Source organism: Maniola hyperantus, chromosome 4 (assembly GCF_902806685.2).
Source record: "Maniola hyperantus chromosome 4, iAphHyp1.2, whole genome shotgun sequence".
In the NCBI taxonomy this organism is placed as follows: Eukaryota; Metazoa; Arthropoda; class Insecta; order Lepidoptera; family Nymphalidae; genus Maniola; species Maniola hyperantus.
The window spans coordinates 10,600,907-10,627,702 of record NC_048539.1 but is presented as its reverse complement, the minus strand read 5'-3'; the positions used below and the strand labels follow the sequence as shown (position 1 = coordinate 10,627,702).

Sequence of the window (26,796 nt, the reverse complement as noted above, 5' to 3'; positions counted from 1 at the left end):
CAACCCATTGTCTGTGAGATAAGGAAACCAATAAAACCTTACCGATATCTGAATAGCTTTCCCCTATCGCCAACTCACGGCTTTTAGGGGGCGGTAGCACTGTATTGATATCGTAATCGCCACTTATCCTGTCTCCGGCGCTCAGACCGTTGGTAAATATGTCGCTCGCACCATTTAAAGCTCCCAATAAGGCTTCATTGTTTTCGTTGAGTTCGCATACGGCTTTATTACCATAAATCGGTTCCACCATACTCGATTTTGGAGACCCTTTTTTAGAAAGATCTCGTGACGGAGTTGATGTCATACAGTTAAAGTCTAGATCGAGAGGTTGAGAATGAATGTCTAGCGCCACCTGAAAGGATAAAAGTTATGTAACATTGCTACTAGATAATTATGAGTCAAAAGTTTTAATAGACTTATGCTCTTAAGATTTTAATCCAATCTCCGTACCTAACAGTTAATTTTAAATCATCATCATCATCATAATCATCGCTGACTCATTACTGAACACGGGTCTCCTCTCAGAATGAAAAGGGTTTGGGCCATAGCCAACCACGCTGGCTAGGTGCGGATGTGCAGGCTTCACACACCTTTAAGAACATTATGGAGAACTCTCAGGCATGCAGGTTTTCTCGTGATGTTTTCCTTTACGATTGAAGCAAGAGATACTAAGGGCCGGTTGTTTCAACAAATTTTGACGGACACGTAACCTTTAAATATGGCGCTAACGAACGTAAGTATAGAAAAAGCGTTGATTCAGCATCTATTAGCGCTAACGTTCGTTAAAAAGTTACGTTTACGTTAACCAGTGCTGGCGCCATTGGTGATCGTCAAATCAGTTCGTAACTTCATACTTCCTACATACAGAACGTTTTATTTACAAATTATAATGGAATCAATTTAATTCAATGCTATTAATGGTAGTTTTTTTCAAGATGAAAGAGAATGTGTAAGAAAGAAAAAGTGTTTAAAATGCGAAGTAGCAATATTAACAACTATATAATTTAATATTAAATGAAATAAAAAAGGATACGGAGAAATAAGTTAATTTATAGGGTTAGTTTCGCAACCAAAATAACAATGACGAACAGTTTTTTGTACAATGAAGCAACGCTCTTAAATTAACAGATGTTAAAGTTCGTCTACGTCTGTTAAATTTTAACGAACGTATCTTACGAAGACCAATGGTTTGAAACAACCGGCCCTTAATTGATTAAAACTTCGAAAAGTTAGTCGAACCCTGTACACCCCGACTAGGAGGTCGACGTCTTAGCCACTATCACAAATTCTAATTAAAATTGTAACCCTGTTTACCTGATGCATAGTACTTTGGTCAGCAAGGCTAAATCGCCTCGGGTCTTCTACCGCGGAGCCACCAGTTCCCAAAGAGCTCTGGCTGCCCGCAAGTGACCTTGACGTCACAAGCCGCTGCAATCGCTCATTGTTTTGTTTCAAGTTTAGCATCTCATTCTGTCCAAAAAAAAAAAAACAATCTTGTAGAACAGATTTTCAGAAAAATCAATGTAGGTAGATATAACGCGTAAAATTTAACTCCTCACGCGCCATTTAACTTTTTGGATCAAAATTTATGTCAAAAGTACGATTTTAGACCTTATTTTAAGGGTGAACCGTACTTTTGAGATGACAGTTGACCCATAGAGTTACAATGGCGCGTGAGAAGTCATTTTTTACGGACTATACTTATTTAATAGTTACATCTTACCCACACACTTATTTACGATTATGTAGCACTTATACTCTACTTAGTTAGTAGGTACTTACCCTCATTTTTATGACGGTATCCTTAAGGCTTTCGAGTTGATGTGCAGAACTAAGAGCTTCGAGCCTTATATCCGTTAGCACCAAATCCTTTTCACGTAACTGCCTTTTTAAATCATCCACTAACCCGGACTGATCTGGTTTTTCTGCAATTAACACCAGGTGTCAAAGAACATGTTTATGGGTTTACTGACAACTCTCTATATTTTCTATTTGTTAAAAATGCTTATTCACATAAATTAAATCAATTTGCTCAAGCTTCTTTAATATAATAAGTACCGACAGTCTTAAAACAAAGTACCTACCAGCTTTCACTTAACCTAATTTCTCCGACTTATTTATCGGGTAAACGCTACATGTGCTATGCACTATGATACTAATGGAATTTTGGCATGTATCATCATCATTGTCACTACTTCTCCTCTCAGAATGAGAAGAGCTTAGGTCATAGTCCGCCATGCTGGCCCAGTGTGGATTGGCAGACTTCACACACCTTTGAGAACCATATGGAGAGCTCTCAGGCATGTAGGTTTCCTTACGATGTTTCCTTTACCGTTAATTTGAAGCAAGCGATATTAAATTTCTTTAAACGCACATAGCTTCGAAAATTTAGAGGTACCTACGTGCCCGAGAGTGAACCTCCGATCTCCCGAATAGGAAGGCCGACGTCTAGTATTAGCGAAATTAAATTTGCAGAAGAATGGTTTACGCTCACCTTTGGTTTGTTCATCGGCGTTAGCTGCAGGGCACGTCGTTTTATCTTTTGAATTGTCGAGAGCTTCGTGGGAATGTTCAAGACTGTTCTCGTTGCTTCCTTCTCTGATCGTGTGCGGGTCGTCGTAGTGGTGCGAGCCCGACGAGCTGTCTTGCGACGACAGTTGCCCGAGGGAGGAGTGCTTCGCCGTTTTAGATATCTTGGCATTTCTTGAGAACGCTTTTGTGAACGATGAGCGCAACTGTCACAGGAAATTGTTTATCTTAGTGATTGGTAAAGTGGCCAATTTAAATCCATATACAAGCTGGTTATAAAGGCTTTTCAGACAATAATTTGCTTTGTAGCTTGCCATGTTTATTGATAAACTAGCTTATGCTCGCAACTTCGTCCGCGTGGACTACAAAAACTTGAAACCTATATTTTACCCCCTTAAGGATTGAATTTTCAAAAATCCTTTCTTAGCAGATGTCTAAGTCCTAGCTATCTGCATGCCAAACAGCCCGATCCATCCAGTAGTTTGGGCTGTGCGTTGATAAATCAGTCAGTCAGTCAGCTTTTCCTACTAAACTTAGTCAACTTAAGTAGGTACCTACTAGTATAGTAGCAATAGCGCGTAACAGTCAATTATGCTAGTCGAGCAAGTTTGACAAAAGTCACTGGGTGATTGAGTAGCTCTGGAAGTCGGCAATTGACCTCTACTTTTCCTACTTGCCTCAGAGAGCATGTTAAGCTGCTGATTCGTTAACCTCAGAGTGAAATTCGTCAACTCATATTCGTCAAATCTTAGCACCTTATTTATTACTTTACCAATAAAATCCCCACCAATATATTTTTAATGGAAGGATTACGACTTTAGCAGTGAATTGGGTCGCATAATACAGTTTTTTACAAAAATTGCAGAATTTTAGGTTACAATGTTTATTTAAGTTTTAAACTTACCCAGCCCTTCTTCTTGTGTTTCTTATCATGCGGTACGGACGAACCACTGCTTAGGCTGTTGATGCTGGAGACACTGTCAGTGGAGAGATGCCGCGTGATGGCGCCATTGCCTTGTGCCAGTCGCTGGGGTGAAGACTGCTGTGTTTGCCGTGGAGTTGAGTCCTAAATGTACAATTGAATGATTGTAAAAACGATAGATATGACAACAAAATAGCCTCAACCTGATATAAGATCAATCAGGATTAAAGAAGCAGAATGCGCGAGCCGTTGCGCTATGGCAACTGCACTGCAGATATCACACACTGAATATGCGAATGCAGGTATGCCGTATGATTTGTACAAGGAACAAGGTAAAAAAGAAACTATATGAACCACGTCAGACGCTACATGGCGCGGTGAGAATTGCGCTCGACTGCAGACTACTATGGACTACTACCTTTAACTTCTATAGTGTTCGTAAAGTGTCGAGGTTTTCCTAAAGATCAGGATAAGAAAAAATGTGAATATGGATAGGAGTAGGATATAATATATCGGTAGGTACCATTGCTCTATACAACATTATTATATACGCACACTTTCAGCTTTTTTGGGCGTTAAGAATTTCCTCGTCAAAATCAATAAAAAAATATCTAGAGGTTTATCTATTAAAAATATTATGTTAGTCGGTAGTTAACCCACAAAATATAGTTATTAGATTCGTCATTCGACTTCAGTTTCTAAGAATTTAATATTCCATCAAACAAGGATATTACGATTAGTAATTTTAACTCGCTTCATAAAAGGAAATGCCGTTTTCTAACGTCTATTAATTCCGATTATCGCTTGTAATCGCTCTACCTATTCACGTCAGTTGAATTATTAATAATTAGATGCTCCATTAAATAACAGACGCGCAATGTTGGACCATTAGAGACAGGACGTCGTGTCAGTACACTATGTGTAACGAGATCTATTGATTGTAGGGTGTTCATCCGTTTTGTTATACCTGGAATTTCTATTTATGCCTTAAAATCTTTACTAAGCGTAACGCTCACAGAGGCGAGAGAGAGATAGATCTCAAGAACGGGTGTTCAAAAAGCGTGCTTCCAATTGGTATTTTATTTGTCTGGTCTCGCTGATTGTTATTTTACTGCGGGGTATCATACTTATTATGCCAAAGGACCAGAGAGACTAGGTTTGGTGCAGGATAAAATATTTTTTACCATTTTGACGTACTCTTATCGCTGCACACCGTCCTCTACTGGTGCAGTTAAGTTTCAGATGAAATGAGAACCATGATTTGATTATCCCTTGGTACAGATTTATTTTATTTTATTATGGCTTCCCCGTGCCGTGAGCGTGCTTCGTTTGCGCCGCGTCGCGCCGCTTCTACACCCGTCTCTCCTCCGTCTCGACTTTGCAGTAAGCGATACGCTTTAAAATGTCATGAGTACCTTTTTTATACTCGTAGGTAGTTTAAATAAACAATCCTTGTACCGAAAAAACTTTTGCTGATCAATGAAGTATCACCCCAATTTAGTTTTATGAAATCCTGTTTTTGAACATTTGGATATGGTAACACTAACATGTTTAATGGTAATTTTAATGTGAACGCATGTACTTCGCTAGGTTTTTGTCGTTTAAACCGTTTATTCGGCACCGACTTTCACATGTGTGATATTGTAATAATATTCGCAAGTCAATCGCTTTGGGTTTACAGTTAGTAGCTAAAAAGCGTGTGATTGGTGCTATAAAACTGTATTTACAACAACTTTTATGGCGTTTACTCACGGAATTTGATACATTTAGAATATCTTCCAGAAAAAACTTAACCTACATGTTTTGCCTTAAACTTGTAGTTTTAGTGATTTAGTATTTTTCAAACCCGCAATGTATAGCGTGCAAAACTCAGGGGTTAATGACCCACCTACGAAGCAGCATTGACCCCGCGGCACTTATTTACGCAGTACGCAACTTTCGTTGACCTTTCCCGTGTTCCCTCCGCGATGCCATCTCGACCTGTCGCGTACTATACCTACATGATCTCATTTTATCAAGAGCGCCTAACGATGTTACGCAATGATTGATGGTCGACCCACATAACGGCGTTAATTTAATCACAAGTCTTAGTGTCAGTGCCGCGAATTTGTGTGCTCACGATGTGTACCTACTCTAATTACAGGTGAGGACGTGATAAAACTAAACAATTATTTTGAGATTATGTACAATTAGCTGATTCCGGCGACGTGCATCGTCTACATGGACTTAGGTTTTGAAAATCCCGTCGGAACTCTTTAATTTTCCGGAAAAAAGTAGCCTGTGTCACGCTCCAGGGCTTTAACTAAGTACAATCATGCAAAAAATCACGTCAATCCGTTTGCTCCGTTGCAACATGATTGGAGGACAAACCAAAAAAACAACAAACAGACACACTTGGGTAGTGATTTCAGTAATAATTTGACGTTTTTTTAAGAACGATCTAAAAGTCCGCAGCGGTGTTTACTTTGTGTTGTAGGTACCTACACATATATGTTACGAAGTTTTAATATTATAAACATACTCGTACATCACTTTTGCAATCATGAGATGATTATAGATACTTTTTATTTGTGTTTTGTAACCATTTAGTAATGTAACATCACTATTCACTCACGTTGCTTTACAGAAATACTAGACGGTATCATGTCTTCATCTTATCCACTTGTTGGTTCTTAGTTAATTAGCTCTTTGTAAACAGGCTTCTATAGACTTTTTTAGGTGGTAGGCTTCACTAATAAGAAATTGTAATACCACATCCACATTCCACACTTTCCACCTCCTCTCCAGAGGAGGCAATACATGTCTTGATTGCGAGATATGATCGGCGCCCTCGCCTTGGGCTTCACCAAGGAGTCGACTTTTGTCGACCAAAGCCAATAAACATGCTTCTGCTTGCCGCGATTTCTGCGAAGGCTTTCAGGTGTATTAGCGAGAGTGTGGATTGTAAACCGAGGTTCCAGATATCCACAGCACCAGACAACTCCTTAATACCTACTAAGTTACTGGATCCAAATGCATATAAAGTAGTTTTTAGGTACTTGTTCAAGATGTAGAAGACCAAGGATAGGTTATAATATGGAGGAGGTTAAGAAGATAGTTAGAATCAGATCTTATAGTATAAACTAGACTGACAAGAGCTGGCCTTACCTGTCCTGTAACATTGACGCCATCGGCTCGGATGCCCATGGACTGCATGTGAGCTGTCGTCAGGCCCGCCTGGATCGACTGCTTTCGAAGCAGCTCGATCGTCTGACGAAGATCGGTCAGCTCGGAATCCTGATAACAAAAACGTTAAGTTAGATTCGACTTTTTACCCGAATACGGAAGAGTTCGTTGTTGTCCGAGTGTGTTGTCGAATTTCGTGATTTTTTTACACGCGGTTTTACACAATTATCTACTATTCAGTAAAAACTAATATTATACAATAGTACTATGCGTATAAAATATTATACCAGCAGTAAGGTGCTGGTATAATATTTATAATATGGCTTGATGGTTAGATACGTCTAACCATCAAGCCTACCTAATTAGAAATTATATATGACAGACCATTAATTTTTATAACTTCAATAAGTAATTTGTATTTAAATTAAATCATATTTTAGAAAAAGCAGCTGCGCCTAAGTTATAAAAATTTTGAATATGATAATCACATTCACAACGTTGCTAAAAAATAAAAATCATAGAATAAAATTAGTAGAAAGTAATCAACAGGTGGTATTAACGTAAGTAGGGAAAATAATATTATACAAAGCCAATTAGCCGCTGCCATATCACACTGATTAAGTCGGCCTTATAATTCGGTCACACGTTTAATCTTTATGATCTAAGCAAGGTGCTTCAGGTCAAGAACTTAAGACCACATTCTTGGTGACACGCGATTCTTACACGAATAAGAAGATACCTATATTATTTGCTCTTCGTTCTGAAGGTATGAGTGAAGCTGGGAGACCCTAGTCTATACTCTATACTAATATTATAATTACGAAAGTGTGTCTGTCTGTCTATCTGCCTACCACCTTTTTACAAAATGTGGTTCAGAGAGAGATTAGATCCCGGGAAAAGACAGGTTACTTTTGCTCCCGTAAAATCAAAGAGTCCCCACGGGATTTTCTTATGTCAATTTCGATTCAACAAATTAAGATCTTTAATTTTTTTTTTAATGAATATTAGCCATGTTAAATTACTAATATTCCCCTTTCTTCTCCAACTAAGCGTCAGGCTTGTGCAAGGAGTAGGGACGACAATAGTGCAACGGGCGGGGTTTGAACCGTCGACCTTTCGGTTTTCAGTCCAGTCCTTTACCGGTTGAGCTATTGGGGCCGATTCTCTTGAACACAATTTCTAAACTAAACTAAATTAACAGATCTAAATCTAGTGCCATCCTTTTCCGCAAGCAACATTATGAAAGGGATAGCAATAGATTTAGGCGTGACATTTTAGTTTAGTTTAGAGATTGTGTACAGTGGAATTAGCCACATTGGGGCCGATTCTCTAGTACACAATCTCTAAACTAAACTAAATTAACAGGTCTAAATCTAGTGCTTTCCTTTTCCGCAAGCAACATTATGAAAGGGATAGCAATAGATTTAGACGTGATATTTTAGTTTAGTTAAGAAATTGTGTACAAAGGAATTAGCCACATTGAGGCTCTAAAATTGTCAAGACGTTTATCGTCGCATACCTAATCCCGCCCGGAAAATCACACGAGAAGTCTTACGTAGCTAATACTGGCGAATCAAGTGGATCGTAAATTCCAGCCCTGACTTTTGCACCTCTATATATAGTGAAACCGCTGTTTAACAATCGCTATTATTGTGGTAATGCTAACTAATGACACAATAGGTTCATAAAAATGTTAATTGATTTCAATAGGTACAAGTTTCCAACACACTACTTGACATTTACGAGATAATGGCAGCATAGAGTCCTGTACAAAAGCTTAGTTCAAGGCTACAACGAGAAAGTGATCTTCAATAACAAGTTTCGCGTATAGAAACCGATTTCAGATAGTCTATCTAATATTATGTCTGTCTATACATATAGGCGGTAAAATCGAGTGCAGTGATTTAGATTTTCTCTATGGTTAATGCAATCACTCGTCTATGGTTAATGCAATTGGAGCAAATCCATTATTTATTATAAGTGAAATTCACTTTCTGAAAATTACTGGACATAGTCAGCGGGTAATTCAGCCATATTAATATTTAATTAGATTATGTTATCAAGATGAGAGTCACTTTGTATTGGAATGTCAATTTGCCGTAGTCTTTGCCTAATATACGAGTAATATTCGCGAGCGCGGGTGACGTGTGGGTGTGCCCCCCGTATACCCCGATTGCCATCTCGACCTGTCGCGTACTATAGATGTTTAAAAATCGGTACCATTTTAAACATCAAAGTCTTAGAAATTGTTTAACTCTATAAATAAATACTTAGATAAAAGCTTGGAAAATATAAAAAGATCATGTCTGGAACCTAAGTATATTGTCACCATTCATACTTAAAATTCAAGCATCGACTAGAAATCTTTGAGTTGATCAGTAGGTTAGGTACCTACGAAGTATTGTTAACAGGGTCATATGTAAATTGATCGCTTGCTTCTTAAGAAATGTAACCAATACCAGGTATAGGCCATATGGATTTATTGTAATAAAATAGATCAGTGGAGCATATCTGTCTTTAAGTAGTTAGATATGTGAATCTTACGAAATAATCAGCGTATTGGATGAAACAGGAAATACAGGGGTTCTGTGAAGGTTTGGGGCTATGAGCCTCTAGTTATAATATTATGGTTGTAGTACATACCAACGGGTATGATGATCCTTAGATGAATCTATATAACATCGGCAAGTCGAATGCTAGTCGCATTTATACCACGTCATTGCTTAGCAGTCTAACACACGTTTTTATTTATTTAATGACAAGTTAGCCGTTGACTACGATCTCATCTGGTAAAATGATGGTGCAGTCTAAGATGAAAGCAGGCTAACTTGGAAGTGGTATGGAGTGTATCCAATTTAATTCATAGCCCTTTTCGGTTTCTATGCGGCATCGTATTGGAATGCTGTAGCGCTTTGCTACCCGATTTTAGACCAGACCAGAAAAAAGTAAACTAAATTTTCAAATTACCACTACCGGGAATTGAACCTGGTGTCTCCCATTTTTAAGACCATACCTTTCACAATGACTGCCAGTGCGAAAAGGTCGCCAGGGAGCTCATTCGCCGAGCACACTGGGCTAACATAAACAAGAGGCATAAGGTGGGGCGGAGAATAAGTTAGGATAACAACATATTGCAAACCACGACAAAGACAGGAAGCAGGGACACGCGCTGAAAAACAACGATGCGCAAAATAGATCTTCGACCGATATACATATTATTTTGAAATATAAGGTATAAAATACTACATACATAACTGTAGTATCTAATAAATAGTGGTACTTAGATAAAAATAGGTAAATTTTGGTTCTTACCTTCCGTTCTGCTGTTGCCGTTAGCTGTTGCAGTCTTTGCGTCATGTTGGAAAGACTCTGCTCAAAGGCTGAAACCACATGTGCCTAGAACAAAGAAAAATATTTAGATCACTTAAACTGTATGAAAATGTTTTATCGATATAGGCTTAATGATCTTTATCAACTTCATCATCATGACTAAGTAACCCATTGCCGGCTTACTACTGAGCACGTCGGATCTGTTCTCAGAATGAGAAGAGTCAACTACGCTGGGCAAGTGCCTAGAGCTCAGGCATGCAGGTTTCCTCACGATGTTTTTCTTCACGTTTAAAGCAAGTGGTACCTACCTACCTACCTACTTAATTGTTTAAAACGCACATAACTCCGAAAAGTTAAAGGTACTTGCCCGGAATCGAACCCCGGACTCCCCGTATAGGAGGCCGACGTCTTAACCACTGGACTATGACCGCGTATTCGATCTTTATAGTTTAGGTATATAGATATAATAATATAGCTACTTTTAGGGTACCGTACCTCAAAAGGAAAACCGGAACCCTTATAGGATCACTTTGTTGTCTGACTGTCTGTCGGTCTGTCAAGAAACTTACAGGGTACCTTTCCGTCGACTTAGAATCATGAAATTTGGTAGGTAGGTCTTATAGCAGGTATAAGTGGAAAAATCTGAAAACCGGATTGTTAAATCACACAAAAAAAAAATTGTGGTCATGCACTAATAATTTTACTATTTTCAATTTTCGAAGTAAGATAACTACGTCAAGTAGAGTATCATAATATGCTTTACCTGTGCATTTTAAAACATATTTTTATTTATTTTTATGCATCATAGTTTTTGAATTATCGTGCAAAATGTCCAAGAAATACTACTGTAGTACGGAATCCTCGGTGCGCGAGCCTAATTCGCACTTGGCCGGTTTTTATATTATTAAGTTTGAACATTATAATTTTAATATTAAAATATGCGTACGGCTTCATGTCAATCAGGTTTCGTGTATATTTTATACTGGATTGAGATTCAAAATTAATAATTAAGTTTGTAAATGTTTGAATAAAATCAGTAAGTGACACCCGGAATTTAAAACCATCAATTTAAAACAAGTTCTTTAGATTTTTGCCAAAAGATGTTTATAGTTGTGTTTATTCTAAAGGTTATAATCAAATTCAGGAATCTTCCTATCCTACCCACGAATGGAATTCGACTTTACCTAAAATTGATTTGAAACGAGTTTTGAGCATAATTTTCACGCTAGAAAGATGTTTGTAATTTATGACGATGTCGAATCACAATGGTTTAATCAAATCAGTGAATTCGATTTAATACTTTTATTAAATTAAAACCTACCGTGTTTGTTTAAGCGATTTTTAGTGTTTGTGGTTAGGTATTGAAGTCGGTTTTTATTTTTGTAATTTATTCCACTGCATAATATCGTCTGTTAAGATTTCATTGATAAATGATAAAAAATTTGTACATAGGCTATTGTTGACGTAGACGCAAAAATAAGGACATAGAAATCATGTCGTTTATAAACAAACATTTCTCCTAAAATAAAAGTGTGACGATTGCTATGTAGTATGTGGTAACGAGCTCTAAAGAGCAAAAAATTCTAGCACTTCCGCCGCCGGGAACATTCAGCTGGGCCATCGTTTTTTGCCACTTTTTCCTTTTAAATAATAATTGTTTAAACCACTTTACATCCCATCACTAAGGTATGTTTTGAATAGGTATATAGAACTGTAGTTTGAACCTATTATAAGTCCCGCAAATTGCTAATGTGCGTGGCCGCCATTTTAGTGACGTCAGCACTAGACTGAAGTTTCGAGCTGATGGTAGATTTTTTTTTCGACATTTCGATTGTAATGAGACATGGTTCCAGCGCAATAGCAATTTGCGGGACTTACACTAGTTTCATATACCTAAGGCATAACACTAATATGGCAGTTATGTTGGCCAACATTTCAGCTTGGTAATTCAAAGTTAAATTACTCTGCAGCCAGCATTACTTACTTTCCTCGCTACAGGCATTGGATGATGTTCTTGTTAGGTGGGTAGGTAAGATATAAAGATTTTATTTTTGTTTTGATTCTTTAATGAAATAAGTAGTACATAATGACCTTCAATTACCATTGATTCTTTATGGTATAACTAGCTGATGCCCGCGCCTTCGTCCGCGTGGAATTAGGTTTTTAAAAATCCCGTGGGAACTCTTTGATTTTCCGGGATAAAAGTAGCCTATGTCACTCTCCAGGTCTTTATTTATACCCATGCAACAAATCACGTCAATCCGTTGCACCCTTGCGACGTGATTGAAGGAAAAACCAACAAACCAACAAACAAACACACTTTCGCATTTATAATAAGGGTACTGATTCTCAATCATCGTAAAGCTTTCAACTACAAGTTTTGTAATTTTTTTCAATAGTAATAAGTGTTTGAAATCTCGTATTTTGTTTACCTACTGATCATTTTCAGGCACTTCCTTTAAAACTTGTTAACTGTGAGAATCTAGTTTCGAAATTAGAGATGACCACAAATAGATAACATTTTCGAAGAGCGCTTTTTTGGGTTCCGTAGCTCAAAAGGAAAAACGGAACCCTTATAGAATCACTTTGTTGTCTGTCTGTCTGTCTGTCTGTCTGTCAAGTAACCTACAGGGTACTTCTCGTTGACCTAGAATCATGAAATTTGGCAGGTAGGTAGATCTTATAGCTGACATTTGGGGAAAAATCTGGAAACCGTGAATTTGTTAGATCACACAAAAAAAATTAAATTGTGGTCATGAACTAATAATTAGTATTTTCAATTTTCTAAGTATGATAACTATATTAACTATATGAAAGGTCTTCACCTGTGCATTCTAAAACAGATTTTGATTTATTTTTATGTATCATAGTTTTTTAATTTGCCTGCAAAATGTCGAAAAAATACGACTGTAGTACGGAACCCTCATTGTGCGAGCCTGACTCGCACTTGGCCGGTTTTTTTGAACTGTAGCGGTTACTCTCACGATAATGATTTAAGACGCCTCAAGTACGTATACAAGAACCGGTATTTGCTTCCCAGTGACTTTTAATCGAGTGAGTGAGGTATGAAGAAAGTATTGTCTTTATCTGGAAAATCGACGTTAACGGTTTTTATAGAAATCGGACAAAAAGAACTCACGCTGGTATCGTGTTTCTATAATCCCTATTATAGGTTGAGTTGGGTTGGGATGATGTATAAGAAATTATACATCATCTCAACCCATCGCCGGGGTCACTTTTGCGCGGATCTCCTCTCAGAAGGATAAGGAGTCTATAGGCCATAGTCCACCGCGGCGGAAAAAAATCTTTGCGAGATAGTTGTAACAACACCGCTCAACCTTTTTATGTAAAGGTGATGAGAGCGCGTAAAACTTGACCGCAGCTTCCCGATATAATAATGATGTAACTAAAGGTAACTTGATTTAGATATGACTTCATCAGACTATGAAACTGTCCCATCTAATTAATTTATCGGGACGTAACACGTGGGAAGATATACTTACTGAGAATGGGAGCTAATAACATTTTCATAACTGGACATGTTCTTAACGGTGATAACCTAGTGGGTATAACGTCGGTCTCCTATTCGGGGGGTCCGGAGTTCGATCCTTAGTTAGCTAATTTTTCGGATTTATGTGTTCGACTGTGAAGGAAAACCATCGTGAGAAAACCTCTTCATCATCGTGGGAAAAATCTTCCCACACGTTACGCCCGATACTTACTACGTGAGGAAACCTGCCACGTATGTAACTAGGTATATCACGTAGTAGGTCACGGGCAGTGGCATGCACAGGAGTTCAAGCCAGGGTATGCAATTTAGTTATAAACTTATTTTACGGCAGGTTATAATGAAAAATAAGCATTGATTTATTACAATGAGGGTAAGCAGTGTATTTATGCTTCTATGAGCTGCACGCCACTGGTCACGGGTAAGTAAATAGACAATACATTTTATCATTGGAAACAAACTAAGTATTTCTTTACCTTACCTACTTTGATAGGTATCCATATCATATGCCTCGTAGCATTCAAGGCAAGAACACTTGAAGATAATATTCGAAACAAACGCAATCCAAGTTACTAAACTGCATCATCATTATATCATTATTCTATCACTCTCACGCAGTAAGCAGGTCTTTACGTAGTAATGGGTTTATCTATTTTTATTTAAGCAGGCCTACAGTAGGTACCTACAGTTGGCATTAGGTTGAAAAGAATATCGAAGAAGTAAGCAATACGCACCACCACCACGCAGCACCACACATATCCCAAAACACACTCGGTGCACGTTTCGCCCCTACACCGGAGCATCATCAGGAGATGTAGACCTCACAATCCACAATTGCAAAGTGACGATCGTGACCAATGCACCGGGGCGAAACGTGCGTCGAGTGTGTTTTGGGATTTGTGTAGTGTTGCGTGGTGGTGGTGTGTATTGCTTGCTTGGTGGCTGGCTTTTCCTGCATGTTTAGCAGTGAGAGGGCGGGCGGTGGTGCATGTTTCACCATACAGATTTGATCTATTTCAGCGGATTATAGCAAATTAAGCTTCTGGTTCATTGCAACTCCGACTCAGAAATTGTGAAGTGCATGATTTATCGATCTCGGTATAAGACCCGATGAAGTTGAGTTGTCTTTGCGCCGCACTGCGCGTTGTATTTGCCCATAACCTAATTAAACAGTCTACAAGTCCAAGACCGAGTGACAGGTGTGTACGCATCACCAGATGAAATAGTACCTATATTTCAATAAATAGTCTTGTTTTCGTACCAGTCAATATTATGCTGATTTCTCTGATTGCTATTTGGGCTGCGCTCAGGGTGGTATTAAAATTACAATCCGTGCTCATTAAGAACGTAATTAGTATAAAATACTCGAAATTGAAATGTGAATTAAAGTGATTTTGTTGCACAACGCTAATAACCTTAATTATTAAGTTCTTTTACTTATTACGAGGTTATGTTCTTTTTGTACTTATAGCTTACAGTTAGCATTTTCAGCTGGTCAAAAAAAACGAGAAGTACCTATGGAATAAGGTATCATTTTTGTCTAATTCTTTTTTTATTATAAATTTAAAATACTTTTTGTTTTAAATACGATTTTATAATGTTTAATAATCCCGTTCTCTGGAACCAGAGAAAAATTAGTTAAGGAAACTTTGTAGTTCCCGTAATTGCAATCAAAGTATTCGGACCAACACAATACCTACCTATTCTTCATTCCCAAATCTTAACACAGGGATACAGTAGAGCCAATTTTTTAAACATACGCACGTATAAATTATTTGAGTACCTACATATTTTTTACGCATATCATGAATAAAAATCTACTGTTTTTTGTTTAAATAAAAATAGCGGGTAAACTAGCAGACGAGTCACCCGCCCATTAACATTTGCAGCAATTACGCTTTGCGAGCAATTCAAGAATTTGTTGATCCACCCCTTGAATACATAACCCCATGTCTTGCTTCATTGGTAAAATCTATTTAAAAAAACTGGTAAAGTGCGTGTCAGACTCAGAACACGTAGGTAGAGTTCCATAGCCTTAGATATATTTACCTAATGATTTTAAATAAAATATCAAAAAATTTAAATAAAATTCGAAGGAGTCGAATCATTTTACACTAATCAGAATAAATCGTTACATTTCTATGATTCTGTTGAGTGGTAACAGGTTTCTAACAGGTTTCTAAGACAGATGGACACATGGACTAGATGAAACTATAAGGGTTCCTACCTCCTTGTTTTATAACGGAAAATCGAATCCTACGCGCGTGGAAAGCCACTGCTAAAAGCTGGTGCAGTACAAAAATGACTCATCCTTATAAATTACTGTCCGATTACTGTATACTTAAGCATGGGTGCAGCTGAACACGAGACCCTTTGTTTGCTACGTCACGGGACTACTCAGGGATATTAAATGGAAGGGGGGCAACGACCACGATCCCTATCAATATTTTATTAACGTAAAACACGAGCCTACAGGTAATTCGGGGGGGTTTGATGGGTAGGTATATGGCGGGCACGACTAGGTGTTGCGCAGTTCATTTTTATAATAATTTAATTATTGTTTTACGTAAAAGTAAAAAAATCAACCCTCAAAATTCAAACTGTGCATTCTGCAAGGTAAACATAGTTTTGTTTTAAAAGAAAAACCGGGTTCTTTTGTAGGTCAAATATCAAAATCGCAGGTCGAGATCGCATTCGGGGAAGGAACGTGCCGCACACCCGTACATCCCCCGCACTAACCCGGTGCGGGCGAGCGTGGGTGACGGTATGCGGGGCGTAACCCGCGTCATGCCGTGATTGCTATCTCAACCTGTCGCGGACTATACCTAACGGGTCTAAACTATGCTCACTCTGATAGCTTAAGCTTTTAAAAAAGTTTTTAGTGTTATAATTTTATAGTATGTAAGTAAATCTACTTTGAAAAATGACAAATACAATAACCAATTAAAAAGTCTTGAGATAATAATTTAAAAACTGCTGAAGTAGCAGTTGATGTAATAGGTATATTACGTTTATCAATTGCATACAAAGTAGACACGATTTTGATTGATGGCTATATTAGCTAAGTATGTATTGAGAACACTGACCTCTAATCTAATACAAGGACGCTGGACTTGTGATTGCCGACCTGTTTTTCAAGACTTGATTTTGCCATGTTAGCGTTGACAGCAGCAGTGAGCGTACTCGGAACTAAACTTTAGTGATGTGACATCTATAGTGTAACATACTGTAACATAGTGTCGACATAAAGATCATTTGACACAAAGTGTTAATTTTAATTCGCACAAAAAAACTGTCATTTTGTATGGCAATTGGCACAGCTCTTCCAGCGTACTTGTATTAGTACATGTCCATTTCAGTGATTGAGAATGTAAGGTCAATGTCTTCTATACGGGAGGGTTCAAAGCTATAATGCAGGTTGGCGAAATTACACGTCTTAGAATACTAGTAAGGAAACAGGTTTCTTTAGGATGTTGTTCCTTTATATAGAGCGCGTAATAACTTAGAAATTGACTCTCCAAAAACTTTCACGTACATTTCAAATCAAGTTTCATTTCCTGAGTAACTCTAATTTTATCTGAAAAGTATTTAACAGATCGAGAAAATTACGTACCTACCTATATTATAGGTTGATAGTTAGTATGGTAGTAATTTAGTATTCCGCCGTAACTAAAAAAATATTTAAACTTCTTTTAAAGACCGTGTGTAGATGAGTATCAGATTGACCTTATATGGATTGATTTTTCCGTTAAAGGTACAGAATTCTAACAATGAAGTACCTACCAAGTTGGCTATAAAGTTTTATACTAACGTTGTAAACGGTAACTATGTATAAGTAATTATCAAGTACCTAAGAATGCAGGCAATTTGTTCACCGTTTAAGGCCATAGCAGACTCGATGCTTTTAGCATCAGCGATCGGCGATGTACCTAGTTTCATTTCGGTAGCTCGATGCCGCGTTTGAACGCTCTAGTCGGCACTTTTCTGCTTGAGAAATTTTGGGTTTAATGCTCAAATAATAACCAACCTTTAAGTACAACTAGTACTAATGTGTGGCACAACTTAGGTACAAGAAAACGTTTTTCTTTCATTCACACATACAATCTCCAGTCGCAGCGATGAAATAGATAAATCAGAGATTTCAATACAGCGATTGAACGCAGAAAGTTGCTTAAACGTGATGCAGTATCGAAACAATTGCTAAAATGCGCAATTTTAATACAGCGAACGAATGCTGAAATTCGTCAAAATTCGATGCAGCAAAGATGCAGTCGCAATATCGCTGATCGCCGATGCTAAAACTTTCGTGTGTGCTAGGGCTCTTAGAGATACGAAAGCATAGCATTACCGCAGATGACACATACCATTCTAACCAGAACGACCCATAAAGTTCTATAATAATTACCAGCCTGTAATTAACGGGACGCCACCAACTTACCAACTGCACACACAAAAACATTAAATGCTTTAATAACGGTTATGAATGCGGACGGATTAAGAATATTTTCTAAATGGGTAGTCCCACCTGCAACAGCGTAAGGCTAACCAATTACAGTGTTTAACTCATTGATAGATCCTTGCATATGCGCGTGCCGGCACTGTAAAAACTTGCCTTATAACACCTGGATGCGCTTAAATGGTATAAAGTGCGAAAAAGTGGCTTGCGAATGGCCTAGAGTTTTTTATATGCTTAATATACGAAGTATATCTTTAAACTATATGTAAATATATATATAAATGAATGTAGAATCGTTATTCAAACTATGATCATAACAGATGCTGTTAGTGAAGGTTATGGAGAGATGGAACATGGGGCGAAAATCCTAGGATATTGTGACTAAACATTTGCCTACTAATGCAGCTGTGATTTGCGTAACGCACACCCAAATATGGAATACAATGTAAGAATTAATTAACAACTGTAAGTACACAATCATTTTACGACTTAGTAGAGTAGGGCAGATTTTAAATACCTAACACTGGAATTAATAGTCAAGGAGCTTCTTTAGAGGACGTTTCACACGACATGTCGTACCCAACCTTATAATGCATTGTATAACGGTTGAATATATGACACATGTTGATTGAATCTTCTTTTAAAGAAGCCCCTAACTTGACTATGAATTCCAATGAAAAGTCATAAGTGCCCCTACTCGTACTATGTGGCGGACTATGAATGCCAGTGTAAGTGATAAGTGCCCCTACTCGTACTATGTGGCGGACTATGAATTCCAGTGTAAGTGATAAGTGCCCCTACTCGTACTATGTGGCGGACTATGAATTCCAGTGTAAGTCATAAGTGCCCCTACTCGTACTATGTGGCGGACTATGAATTCCAGTGTAAGTCATAAGTGCCCTACTCGTACTATGTGGCGAAGTAACTATCATTTTAACATAATGTGCAAATGCACCAAAAGTGCAAAAGGCAAAACTTAGAATTTATTCGTAGCTACTAACCCAAACAAGCAAGCTAAACATTGAAAGCATTAGTAGGAGTCAGGAGAGAATGAATTACTATTTTTCAAGACATCGCGTGCTATTTATACAGTTCACTTGATTTCGAACGAACAAACTTTACGCATGTCTAAAAGTAGGAAGTAAGGACTGATTGTTATTTCTCCACTAGATGTTTTGCAATTAGATTTCCCATCAAACAGTTAAGTAGGGTGGCAGCAATGGTGGCCGTAAACACAGGTTGCGAGGCAGGTGCTATATAATTACGTTGATCAACATCTGTGCCACCCGCGCTTTTGACGACTATGTACCGAGTTTTCCTAATAAACTGAACTGTTACTCCTACGACCTACGCGGAAGGCTGCAAAAATTGATAAATACATAAACCAATTATGCTGAAAATAAATATATAATAATAGACATCTTTATTTGCAAAAAATAATGGTCCCAAATTTTATTTTGACCACTAGCTCCCAAAGAAGTAAGAACTATGTTCCTGTGAGCTTAATATTAAGGACAAAAAACCCTAAAGGAGCGCCAAGGCGTATTTTTAAGTACTGAAAGTGGGAGTGCTGTCAACAGCATCGGACGCTTTGTGGAAAATGGAAATGCGTGAGCAGAGGCAGAGTGAATTAGTGAGGGAACTCTCAGTTTGATCCTGGATGTCAAATTTTAGGCTGGTGTGATGTGAAATCAAAGAAAAATAGGCTATTCATATACCCATAAAAGGATAAAAGATGTTGGAACATTTGACGCCTGCCAGTGACGTCGAAGCCTCGACGTTTTTTACAACTTCCCTATCTGTCGTGAACTGTGGTAGAGATCAGGTCAGCGTGAATTTCTGTTGACACATAATCAGCATTTTCTTCGATGCGCCGAATGTAGCTGTAGTTCGCTACAGATAGTTTGCGACGCTCTATTTTGACTCTTGCGCCTCTCCAGGTCGTTTCATGGCATACGATCACATTAATAATGGATAGGCAGTAGGTTCTGGGTACCTTTTACTAGGCGCACTGCTAAGAACTAATCGGTTTACGACCATCGCACACTTTACAAGACAGGTGGAATATAATAACGCTCGTCAACAGCTGTGCCACCCGCGTTTTATAATTCGACGACTGCGTTTCCGCTATTCAATTTACTTTATGTTTGCCGCAAACTTGGATCAAGCAAGTAATTACTTTAATCGGTCAAAAGCTGCAAGAATTCAAGAAGGTGCGTACTTTATCCCTCATCCACACTACACAAGGTGTCGTGATGCAAGGGAGTGCGAGACCACACGAGTAGATATAGACGAGACAGCGGACAGAGCCCTCAACTCTCCGTCGCCCTCTTCTCGATGTCGGTTTTATGGAAGTCAAACGATAAATTATGAGGCAAAGACCTCGCAAAGCTTTGTATGGCAGCGCGACCTGTGTAGACGCGCCTCGATCTAGTATTCAGGAAAGGCATTCCGAACCAGTGGTAGATGCATCCGACTATTCGTAAGCACTTGTAAAAGTTTATACGAATAAAAAAGATTTTCATTTTCATATTAGGTACGTACATCTCTCGGTCGAGGCCATATCAAGGCAGCTGCCATCGCTCAGTGCTAGTTTTACGCCGAAGCAACATGCGACAATATGCATGTAACAAATTCTTACAAATAGAAGCATTAATTTTGGGGCTTTAAGTAGCATGCAGTACCTAGGTATTCTATTTTGCATTTTATGCCGAGAAAACATCGTGTTATATAAGTAATTGGAACATCTTACCAAAATACGACAGTCTGCCGAAGATTCTTGTTAAAACTATTGCGCTGTTGTTCTGACGTAAATGAAGCTTAATTGATATATATATATATTGATCTTACTATCTCTCTATACAATAACTTGATCTTTTAATTGGTGTACTATTAATCAATGATGATTGAACACATAGAAATGAACTTTCCAATTAACCTTGAAAAAGCAACTTAGGTATTGTTAGATTCATTTCCTTCTACTATGACAGGCGTGAGGTGAAACTTTGATTGCTTGTAGAGAGTTGTTCTTAGAATAATTTTGCTACCTGCTTATAAAAAACGTTTAACATAACGTCTAGGTCATGAAGTTTTGAGAGCATCAAGTTGTGTTTTAACATTACATTTCACAGTCATAAAAAGTCTACGTAAAATCTAATGGCTCTAACTTAATATTCACTTTTACTTTTTAGGTATCTCATAATGGTACATTAATGCACTAATGTAAAATGCAGTAATGTACTTATTCCAAACACATTACATTACATAACTGAAAACGTGAATAGTGCCCAAAAAGAATGGCAAAAGTTTGCACTTTGTAATATTACGTAGGTTCCTAGTAGAAAAAGTGTGCCGAAATATTTGAAGTGATCTTTATAAGACCACTAGTAGAGATGTATATCAAGGTGTGCTGAAATAATTATCTACTTTATTAGAAATCTTTATAAGACCACTGGAATTCTACCATAAACAAAAGATTATCCCGTCGAAACCAAAAAAATACCGGTAAATAACAAACAGCCAATACAAGAAACGACTTTTGAAAGGACAGATCTCTTGAATCTAAGAAGATTTTATGAGGAAGTGTGAGTAGGCATTTGAATTTTTAAATTGTCAGTTTCACTGGGTAAGACTAGGTACAGGACAGGACACAATCTAAATATATAAAAGCAAAAGGTGACTGACTGACTGACTGATCCACAGATTAGAGAACCCTTTAGTTTCTCTAATCTGTGGACTGATCTATCAACGCGCAGCTCAAACTACTGGACGGATCGGGCTCAAATTTGGTATGCAACTATTATGATGTAGGCATCCGCTAAGAAAGGATTTTTGAAAACTCAACCCCTAAGGGGGTGAAATAGGGGTTTGAAATTTGTGTAGTCCACGCGGACGTAGTCGCGAGCATAAGCTAGTTCACAATAATTATTTTGCCGATCAAAGAGTTCTACGGTTTTACTTAATGAACTTAACTACAAACGGTGTAATCTGTAAAGTAGCGATACATTTACTTACTAATAAATATTGAGTGAACGAAGTTCAGTAAGTACAATGCCCTCAAACGTTCACCTTTACGGACATCACGCAACACGTGTTTGTAATCACACAGTTATTACATAGTTTACCATCCATTATTTCATATTGAATCGTCGAGAAGGTATAGTTAGCTATGTTTGTATATTTTAAATTATAGACAGAAGAATCCGTTTGGTGACGTTATGTAAGGGAACTTTTAAGGTGGCATCGATACAAGATAGAGAGTAGGTTCCAATGGTGCGTGCGGGTATATCGTGCGAAGAAGCGATGACTACGCACTGAAAAAGCAATGAAAATTTAGGCCTGAAAGATGCTTACGTATTTGGGGTCGGCCCAAATTATATGTGGACAAGAGCTACAGAAACAAGAAGAAACACAGTACTTAGTATTAACCAACGTTACCTAAAGATATTTTAAAGGCTTCAAAATAAAATAGAAAAAAATATTCTCGAAAAGTTACACATGATTCTAATAGTCAAGTGAATTTACCACTAGTTCTGAATGCTCTTACTGAGAGAAATCAGCAAGAAACCCTGCGATTGCTCTTTTTTTCTGTAATAAACTTAATAGGATTAGTGAATGATGACTATGAATGAACGTCAATCAGACTATTAAAATTGTACACTAAACCAAAGTGTTTTTCTAAAGCTACGCCATGGAAAACATAAATTACTGACTGCGATATATAAGTACAATCTAAGACTCTTTTATGACACGTTCCGATACAGATGTCCTATGATTTATTATGCGTATAATTTATCTCAATGCATCTTACCTCGAACATTAATGTACCTAACGCTCGCGTTTTAATGTTTATTTAATAGGTTCATAACGACCTACGCAATATCTTAGTCTGAATGCTTAGAAAATTCAAAAATGTATCTAAAACGGACAACCTAGCCTATATGAACATGCACAAAATTCATTGAGAATGTATTACTAGATGGTGCCCGCGACTTCGTCAGCGTGAATTTAGGTGTTTATAAATCCCGTACGAACTATTTGATTTTCCGGGATCAAAAGTAGCCTATGTCCTTCCCCGGGATGCAAGCTGTCTCTGTAGCAAATTTCATCAAAATCGGTTAAACGGATCGGCCGTGAAAAGCTAGCAGACAGAAACTTTCGCATTCATAACATTAGTATGGAATGGATATAGGACATTCCTAAATATTCGAAGTAGGAACAAAAGATTTGAAGGTAGGTATGTGTAAGTAGCACAACAACTGTAGCACATGACTGCAGTACCCCATTTAACAAGTATAAGAAATCCCAACCGGATGCAGCTATGTTAGGAAAGTATGTCGTGTACCTATACTAGAATCAATAATATTAAGGTAACTTGTTAAGTTGTTAACGTGCTTAAAGCAACGATAGTTATCTCATATTATTTGCTCCCACGCAGATGATTGAGTACATTTAGTAACCTATCGCTAGTTTTTTTGACAGGTTGCCTCTCAGAATTGAGAGGTTTTAGGCCATAACCTGCCATGCTGGCCAAGTGCAAAACATTATGGAGAACTCTCAGGCATGCAGGATTCCTAGCGATGTTTTCCTTTGGCGTAAGTAAGTTATCTGTTAATTAGTAGTCATAAACATATGGACAGCTACTCGTAAGCATGTGGATACCACAAGAAATGTTGATAAGGAATGTAGTCATTATCAGGCAAGTTCACGACTCCGAGATAGGTAGATGACTTTTTCTTTTTATGACTTGTCAAAACATTAATAGCTGCTAAACACAACCTAGCCTAGTGGTAACGACGTCCACCTCCTATTCGGGAGGTCGGTAGTTCTATCCCGGGCACGCACCTCTAACTCATACTTTTCAGAGTTATGTGCGTTTTTAACCGACTTCAAAAAAAGGACGAGGTTCTCAATTCGTCGGAATCTTTTTTTTTATTTTATTTTTATTTTTTATGTATGTTCCCCGATTACTCGAAGACGCCTGGACCGATTTTGAAAATTCTTTTTTTGTTTGAAAGGGTATACTTCAAAGTTGGTCCCATTTAAATTTGGTGAAGATCTGATGAACATCTTCGAAGATAGATACTGGAACTCCTCAACGGATAATAGTAAATTGCTCGCGATCAGTGTAATAGCTTAGTAAACAGTAGATTTTTAACCACTCATAGCATAATTCCATGGGACCACTAAAAATTGTGAAATAATTTTTTTTTACAAAAAATATAAAAACCGACTTCGATACACAAACACTAAAAATTGAAAAATAATTTAATTTATTACCGAATATATTATGTATACAAGAGTTAATATAGTTCCATAATAATATTTTTTGGGGTCGGTGCCAATGAGGTGCCATTGTGGAGTCTCATAAAAATATGAAGTCTAGACGATTCGCGCAGCTAAAGCTAATTGGCACCGGCACCAAAAAGTATTATTATGGAACTATATTAACTCTTGTATACATAATATATTCGGTAATAAATTAAATTATTTTTCAATTTTTAGTGTTTGTGTATCGAAGTCGGTTTTTATTTTTTTTGTAAAAAAATTTAAGAAATTAAATTCCACTCGCTTTAACGGTGAAGGAAAACATCGTGAGGAAACCTGCATGCCTGAGAGTTCTCCATAATGTTCTCAAGGGTGTGTGAAGTCTGCCAATCCGCACTTGACCAGCATGGTGGCTATGGCCAAACCCTTCTCGTACTGAGAGGGGACCCGTGCTTTGTAGTAAGCCGGCTATGGGTTGATTAAGATGATGATGACGATGATGATGATAATGTTGAAACACAATCATTTTAATAAATTAAATAAAAAAGGAAAAGGTCCATTATTACCTCTACATTACGATTATATCGATTATCGATTATTAATATAACATTAATGATTTTAACAAGTTATATTTCGAAGTATGGAAATTGCGTAAAACTTTCTTTATCGACAATTTTGTTTTAATTACCATGAGAATTTGCACTTTATTTTTATTAACGTGGGAAATTTTATCTTTTAAAAGCAAATGAAATAGATTACTAAAAAAATTTAAATCACCTGACCGAACCGGGGACTTCTGTGGTAGCCAGGTAGCGGTTTTTTGTTAAGGGTAGGTTACCTACATGCATAATCAAGTTTTTACGTATGGGTATCACAGCGAAAGCTTGATTTATATAAAATGCACCTGTCTTCATAAATTTACGAATTAGAAAGCAATCTCGATGCATATCCAATGATTGAGTTCATAATATATTTAATTGCCCTTCGGTCACATATTTTATTTCATGACATCGATATCCAATTCGTACTGAATTATACCAGTACTTACTATTATTATGAGATAATATAATAGTTTTTAAAACTATTACACATTCTTATGTTGTGCTTATTATAAAATCTTATACATCTCTAGTTATTTTAAAGTATTTGAGTGGCTGGATATTTTAAGATAGACTGGTTTCCTGTAGGTAATCAGTAATCACGTATGTTCAACGTATAAATTAGTTAAAGAACCTGCAAGTAACTACTAACTATTTTTGTATAAGGTCGAACTCAGCTGTCAATGCCTGCTTACGGAAGCCGTATCAATTATTATACTTTTTGTAGGAAGTCAATTACCTACTTAATAAGCCTAACGGTAGAGGTATTAAAAGCAAATAGACACTGATAAATAAAGTCAAGTTCAAAAGAGTACATCCTCATCATCAGTAAAGATTTAAAGCCCACCAGTAAGATCCAATCAATCAGTTGAAACGCTAGTTAAAATTAATTTAATACAGAAAAACATGACAAGTAGATACTCACCTCTTCAAGAATTGGACAGCTCTTGTATCGAGATTTTTTGAGTGCCAGTTCCCACCACGGTACCGGAGGCTTTGCACGGAGAATTGTTTGACATCCGACCTTTGAATCTTGAGATTCGTATAATGTCCCTAATGTTCTCGAAGACGGCGAACGTTCCATTTCTTCTTCGGCTGGTATACCGGTTATACATTCGCAGCACTTATGAGGTCTCTTGACGAATGGTTGTGGTTTGAAGTCTGCACTGAACGAATGTCTATAACTGAGTCGTTTTGTGAACCCGTTCGTTTCGCTCACTGATCTCTTGAAACCGTTTCTGTTATTTTGCAATGGCATCCTGGGTATTTGCCGTACCTCACTTTGAATACTATTTCCGTCGTCATTCAAATCATTACTATCGCCAGACAAAGGCGTATTTGGTTCAGAATGGTACCCCAATTTGTTTCGACGAAGGCTTCCGTAAAACGGATTCTCGTTTACGCCCGGTGGCTTCAGATCTATAAACTTAGGCCTTCTCATGTTCAAAGTAGCGAACTTTTGGGGCGATTTATGAAATCTGGATTTATTCGGTAATTCTTTCAACACGTCTTCCGTATCCGTGGATGGTATCGTGGAATTATCGCTGTAACTCGATATCGGGCGGTCGTTATCGGTGAGGTATGAGGAGGATTCAGAGCAGTTATCGCGATCGCTATTCCTCTTTCTGTAGTCGATGGAAGATCCCGTAGTGTTTGTGCGCACGGAATGCTGTTCCGTGGCGTCCTGGTTAGTCGCAAACGTCTCATACGGATGACGCTCGCCGTTACTCAGACTTGCGACACTATTTTTTTCATCTCTTCCGGGATCTGTTTCTTTCGGTAATTCTAAGCTTTTTAATCGCCTGCGGGGCTTGGTGTCTATTGAATCATAATGAGTTTCTAGCCGACCGTTTGGGTATTTCACTGGAGAGTTGCTTTTTGATGGTGGCGGTGTAACTTTGGCATAAATAGGTTCAGTAAAACTAATTCTTGAAGGTCTATTCACATAAATTGTTTGCGATTCACTAGTCGTATACTGTACCCCGCAACTACTCTCTAGAAAATTAGTCTTGGCTGTCTA

At 37.7% G+C, this 26,796-nt stretch overlaps 1 protein-coding gene across 13 annotated transcripts in view; it reads right to left on the bottom strand.

Moving 5' to 3' along the window:
- The window catches only part of LOC117997230 (protein sickie-like), a 304,036-nt gene that overhangs the window by 6,572 nt on the left and 270,668 nt on the right, over positions 1-26,796 (bottom strand). For all 13 annotated transcript variants that reach the window (XM_069509867.1, XM_069509857.1, XM_069509858.1 and 10 more), the window contains 7 exons: positions 9,929-10,012; positions 6,599-6,727; positions 3,434-3,595; positions 2,495-2,735; positions 1,783-1,925; positions 1,315-1,470; positions 43-352 (listed from right to left, as the gene is read on the bottom strand). In XM_069509867.1, the coding sequence (XP_069365968.1) occupies positions 43-352; positions 1,315-1,470; positions 1,783-1,925; positions 2,495-2,735; positions 3,434-3,595; positions 6,599-6,727; positions 9,929-10,012 (1,225 nt within the window). The remainder of the gene's footprint in view (positions 1-42; positions 353-1,314; positions 1,471-1,782; positions 1,926-2,494; positions 2,736-3,433; positions 3,596-6,598; positions 6,728-9,928; positions 10,013-26,796) is intronic.